This window comes from Oryza brachyantha, chromosome 4 (assembly GCF_000231095.2).
Source record: "Oryza brachyantha chromosome 4, ObraRS2, whole genome shotgun sequence".
Taxonomy (NCBI): domain Eukaryota; kingdom Viridiplantae; phylum Streptophyta; class Magnoliopsida; order Poales; family Poaceae; genus Oryza; species Oryza brachyantha.
In genome coordinates, this window is record NC_023166.2 from 7,375,491 (window position 1) to 7,382,138 (window position 6,648).

The window sequence follows — 6,648 nt, forward strand, 5'->3', positions numbered from 1 at the left end:
AAACATCAATAGTAGTATACTACATTTTATAATTGACCATTGATCCATGACTGCTACCAACCATCATGGAGAGATAACCACCAGCTCAAAATTAACAAGGTAACATTAGACTCTTCCGTAGATCATGCAGCTACATGATGCAGTAACTACACAACGGGGCATAAATACACAAATTCAATAAGATAATCAATATTTTACTGAAAAATAAAATTACATCCGGTCTTTGCAGGTATACCTGAGCTGCACACAGCCCAAAACACGCATATTATTTTGTCCATACATAGAGATATATAATTAACTACTGAATATCCCAGAACATACAACGACGAAAAATACACCTGAACAAAAAATATATATGTACAGAACACACAGACACACACATATATAATGATGGATTACTAATTAATTGGCCCCATTAATTAACAAGCTAATTAATTAATTAGGGCTTGTATCAGCTAGAGGGGCATGGGCTTGACGTAGAGCTTCTGGAGGACCTCCTGGAGGCCCTCGCCGAAGGTGAAGCCGTCCTTGCCGTCGCTGTAGTAGAAGGGGATGGCGAGCGTGATGTTGATCATGCGCTGCACCACGGGGAGCACGCCGCGGTGGTCGATCCGCGACTGGTTCGTCGTCTTCCACTCCTCCTCCACCAGCTCGTTTATCTTCCCGATCGCCACCTCCATCGACACCCTGTGCTCCTCCATGTACGTCTCCACCGAGCATGGCATGTCTGCCTTGTTCTGCGACCCCAGCTGCATATACACACACATTTTATTACACATGTATTATATATATGTATGTATAGCTGGGCAACTCTCCGCTCCGGTGCATTTTACCGGTAGTATTATATTATAGTAGGAAAAATGATATTTTTTACTTTATTAATTACTAGATTAGCAGTATAATATTATTGGTAGTATAATTTAATCACAGTTGTCCAATAAAAATAGATGATCAACGGTATGGATTAAAAATTATAATACCAGTAAAATACATCAGAGTCAACCGGATGTACGTATGTAGCTATTGAACTAGTAGTGATTAACTGCTATTTGTTGTCAGCTGGTTCTGTATGTATGTGTTGGAAATTAACCTAAACATGCATAGATATACTAATAATTAATATATGAAAAGAAGGGTGCACAGCCTATATATAGCAGAAAATAGCGTGCGGAGTAGTATGTACCTTGAATCCGGAAATGTCGTTCATGAAGCGGCCGGTCTTGCCGCATGAGATGATGGCGTCCGTGCTGGCGACGGCCCACTGGTAGGCCGCCGTGGTGGTGACGCCCTCGCCCAGCCCCACCATGAGACCCGCCGCCAGCGGCCGCGTCGCCGTCGTCATCGTCGCCAGCGCCACCTGCTCGCTGAACCTCGGCTTGTGCTTCCGGTGCGCCCACTCCGCTCCCTCCAGGTAATAACTCGACAACTTTTGGAACTACACGTACATGCCATTATATTAGTTGTAGATTAATTAGTTAATTGGGCTAGCTATATATAACCACAGTACGTATTTGCAGATTAATATTATAATGTAATTGAGGTATGAAATGTATGTATGTAGAGTTTTACTCGTATCCTTACTTTTACTTTTGTACCAAATCGTTTCTGATCGTTGGATCCAACATGCAGTGCATATTCTATCTAGCTAGATCCAATGATAAGAAACGATTTGGTATCTCGAGATATAAAAAGAAGGATGGAAGTAAAACTCATGTATATATGTTACCTCTGTCTTGCTGAAGGCAACAAGGTATCTCTGATTGCTTGGTACCAGATCCTCAAACTCCCTAAAGCACCTCAGGGTAATCTCATAGAACTTCCTCAGGTACTCTGGCACAAGCGACGCAGCGCTGTCATCCCATCTGCAGGATATACATACGTACATACACAAACACTAATTAATTAATTAATTAAGTGAGGCCAGCATTAATAATCTAACATAACCATATAATATATATTATATATGTTATCAATGCGTACGTCATGCAACAACCAATTGACATATATCGTGATTGCATGATGTATGTATAAAATTAAATATGTAGAGATGATGATGTGTCCAACGAACCCTTGGAAGGCTGCGTTTAGCAGCCGGCACTCCTCGATGGAGGTGAATGCGTAGACATCATATGTGTCATCGAGCAGGGCGATCAGCAGCACAATCTTGGCAAATATCACCCGTGCAAGAGACAGCTCTTCCTCATGGTACACTGCGTACGACCAGGTGTAGTTCTCTATCACACGGTCACGAATATGGTGTAGACCCATATATGCAGAAACATCTTTCCACCACCTGAAAACAGTATATAATATGTCTCACCTTCTTATATATGTGTACATAATGATAATGAGAAAATTAGATCCTACTACTAGGTGTAGTTACTCCCTTTATATCTATAGGATGCAGAAACAATTTCATACCTGTTTCTGCTCTCACCCAACAGAAAGATAGACACCATTAATCTCATATGAATGATATATACATAGCTGGCTAGCTAATTAAACCATATATATATAGTATATATTATATAGTTCAGTTTCATCTTTTGACATAAAATATAATACGTTACATTGATTAACATTTGCGTTGAAATAACAAACTACTTACTCTGTTTCATATCGTAAGACTTTTTAAATTTATCGATTGATTAATGTATATTGATTATATATATATATATATATATATATATATATATATATATATATATATATATATATATATATATATATATATATATATATTCATTATCATCTAGATGAATCTAGACAATGTTAAAAATCCTTAAATTATGAAATGTAGATTGCAATAATGTTAGTACCTGGAAAGTTCATTGAGCTCTTTCTGGTGAACACGCTGGAGTATGTTGAAATCCAGCTTCGCTAGTTCAAGAAGAAGAGGATCGTGCCCATCTTCTTGGTCATACTCGGGTACGTACGACACCATCTCCACTCTCCTGTGGATCCTTGGCAACGGGATGTGAAGGCTACGCTTGATTTGATCAGCCAAAGGGGACTTCAGACCTGCACCGTGCTGGCTGATCGACTCCAGATGGCGCCTTGCAAAGGAGATGGCCTCCTCCAGCTCTGGCTCGCCGTGTATGAACAGGTTGGCTGCGTTGTACAGCTGCAGTAGGGTCACCGGGTCATTGGCTAACTCATTGCTGAAACTGCCATCGTCTCCCTTGAACTTGTTGAATACATCTGCGAATGAGGTAGATATATATTTGAGACAAAGAATAATGCTTGTGATTATGCACCAAGCTAGAGGTCTAGATCAATGACACAAAAAAGAACCACACGGTAAGTTGACCACGGTGCCCTCTACTGCTATAGTATCCTAGTATCAGTCTTATCATCGGTAGATAAATCTCGACCGTAGAATTTAGAATTGTACTACCGGTATGCAGAGAAAATATTTTACTACAAGTAGTTAATATGGTAGTATAGGTAGATTCGATCAATTAGATTAGAAAAAAAATAAACGGTCTAGATTAATTCTACTACCAGTAGAGAGTATTATAAAACATGCTTGACATTGAATCGCTAGGGAGAGAAAAATACCCGGAGATACCCAAAAGCCACGCTCCCTAAGCAGACGGAACCGAAGAGCGACATCATGGAGGTTATTGGTAGCAAACTCATTTTCATGGATCTCTTGGAGTGCAGTTTGAATCTCATTCTCGAAGAGGTGATCGATCCCTAGATGCTGAATTGTATCCACTAGCTTCATCTTCTCCAGGATGTCCTTAGAGGATGCAAACAGTTGACGGACGTGCTCTTTCAGTTTGTTGGCCCTCTCCCTCATCCATTGCTCCGATCGCTGCTTGCCAGATACATGCATCACTTGATTAGTTTTGTCAGGATATATTAATTCCAGACGAAATGAAATGGCAGACTGTGGCCAAGATATGCAAAAATGTGAATACGAGAAGTATATATATATATATATATAGTGGTACGGTACATTAGTTTCAAAATAGTATATATATATAGGATTATATATGAAGAAAAATCTTTCTACCATCCCATCGTCTAGTTTCATATAAAAATACTAACAAATCTAGAGATCAATATACATTTGATCAGTAGCGAATATAAACATAGCTAAAACGTCTGACGACATAAGAAACGGAGGGAGTAGTGTTCTACATTGTACACTTGCCTGCACTGGCGGTTCATAGTTGATGAAAAAATCGCCCCAGACAGAGGGCTGGAAGCTAGGTGCGATCTCCTGGGCCGGTGCCTGCGCATGGCAGCATACGGATTGCCAACGCTGCTGCTGCTGCTGACGCCTGCCTCCTGCTGCTGCAGCGCTGCAAGAACTTCCGAGCGAAACCACCGGAATATTGTTCTTACTGTAGCAGCAGGACGGTCGCTGCTGCAGGCCGAAAGCACCGGCTAGCCGGAGAGCCATCACCTCTTCTGAATGAACGTATAACCCTAGCTAGCAAAAAAGAAGGCTAGCTTTTGGCTCGATCGATTTGTGTTCAGGGAATGATCGATCGGCAGCTGACTGATCACTGATCGAGCTAGCTAGCTGTGGAAGACGGTGTGTGCATCCAGCGGTGTTTATATATATATACAGATGGATGCATGCAGCCTATCCGTTTTTTTTTTTTTTGTGTTAGGGTTTTGAGATATCATATCGACCATAGTTTGCTAACTGTGTGTAGCTAGGGGTGGTTAAGTTGGGTGCATGATAGTCAAGTTCACGTTGGCTTGATTTCCAAATCACGTGGTTTGAATGCTTCTCCTCTTTCTCTTCATTTTTTACTAGGCTGGAATAAGGCCTTCAACTACGAACTAGATTGGATTGTCAAGCTTTCCACATGTATAGGTATATATTGTTCATGTTGCCAACTAGTTAATGGTCATCAGAGATTAGTAGAGTGCTCTATTATTCTAGCAGAAAGTTCCCAGGAAAGAACATTATTAGAAGAGTCCTTGGCAAAAACGTCCTAATTAATTACGCTAGCAAATGACATATGTTACAGGATGTAAATTGAACAGGGGTGATTCTTTAGCTTTTTTGTTTTTTTAATATGTTGGAATAAGGCCTTTAATTACTAGATTGGATCATCCAGTTTTCTACATCTATATGGGTATAGATTATATATTGTTCATGTTTCCATGTAATTAATGGTCAGCCAAGGTTAATTAGTGGAGTACTGCTCTATTCTGCAGAAAGTTCCCAGCAAGGAACATTTGAAGAGTCTTTGGCAAAACGTCCTAATTAATTAAGCTACCAAATGACATGTTACAATCCGTAAATGAAACAATCTGAAGTATATATATATATATATATATATATATATATATATATATATATATATATATATATATATATATATATATATATATATATATATATATATATATATATATCTGTGTGTGCGACTGAAGACCGTGGAGATCGATTTCAGATGACAATTCGTCTTGTCGGTTTGTACACAACATCGATCTGATCCGTACGCATGATTATGTGAAGAAAACGGCAACAGCAGCTAATTAATTAAAATTCATGACTATCGACCCGTCGATCACGTAACAGCTGATGATCCATTAGGGGCCATATCGTTGATTATTCTCGTATATGCTAAGAGATGTTGACCGACTCTAAGCTTGAAATGTCGTCTTGATGAACTGAGAATGGACTTTGAGTTTGAATATATATATATATCGTCTTGAATTGAATATATGGACTTTGATTTCAAATCACAACTAAATTCTAGCCGGTAACTAATCCAAACACGTGAGGAGACGGTACGATACCTTTTTGCCCCACTTCAGTGGGAATGTGGAATCGGTTTGCACCGTCGCGTATGTCGTACGTTCCGATACACTAATTTGATGGAGGCTAACCACAATAATCCTATAAATAAAAAAGGTTACAATTTGTGATATAAATCGAAAAAGCTGGAAATTCTCTCATTAACCTGAAAAAGTGAGAAGATCTTGACCTTGTAAACTTTATAATAAAATCAATTGATGGGTTAAAATTGAAACAGAGGCGCAGCCAGGGGGCGTGGTCTCCCTCAATGACAACCCACCATGTACACCCTGCCCCTACCCAAATAATAATAATCATTATGTTAGTGCATTTTAATTTAAGAATATAACAATTATACATATTGTCTATATACATAGTTGGTGACTAATATTTAAATTATAAACTTCAGTTTTCTTTGCGATATATATTGTCTATATATATAAGTTGTCTATATATATACTCAATCCATATGCATAATATGTCTATCCACCTCAGTTTCAAATATCTAAAATGCCAATATCCTAAAATGTAATAACTTTCTGGTTATTGATGAGACAAAGTGCTTGACCAAATATATAGCATAATTTTTATTTTTCTTTGGGATCAATTAGTAGTTAATAATTGGAAGATAGATAATTTCTTTCACATTTTTCCTATGTCTAAAACTATTTAGTTTAGATAATATTATCACCGCTTATAATATGGATGTCTCGTATGCGGTATAGCTATCTACATATTTCTTTGTATTATAATATATATTGCCTATAAAAGATCTTCAATTTATGAATATTTTGTGTCTTTTTTCGTAATTACTAGTAAATATGACCGCTCTCATAATTAGATGCTAGCTTCGCCCAAGTATCGAAGAACAGAGAATT

The 6,648-nt window shown here is 38.4% G+C and overlaps 1 protein-coding gene across 1 annotated transcript; it reads right to left on the reverse strand.

Annotated features, from left to right (window-relative positions):
- Positions 1 to 221: 221 nt before the first annotated feature.
- On the reverse strand, positions 222 to 3,820 carry LOC102721545 (tau-cadinol synthase-like). Its single transcript, XM_015835916.2, has 6 exons — positions 3,562 to 3,820; positions 2,820 to 3,201; positions 2,069 to 2,293; positions 1,727 to 1,862; positions 1,184 to 1,435; positions 222 to 749 (listed from the first exon to the last, which is right to left on the reverse strand). Exons 1-6 carry the CDS (start codon positions 3,803 to 3,805, stop codon positions 456 to 458), a joined length of 1,533 nt encoding a protein of 510 aa, XP_015691402.2. The 5' UTR covers positions 3,806 to 3,820; the 3' UTR covers positions 222 to 455.
- Between the last annotated feature and the right edge of the window lie 2,828 nt (positions 3,821 to 6,648).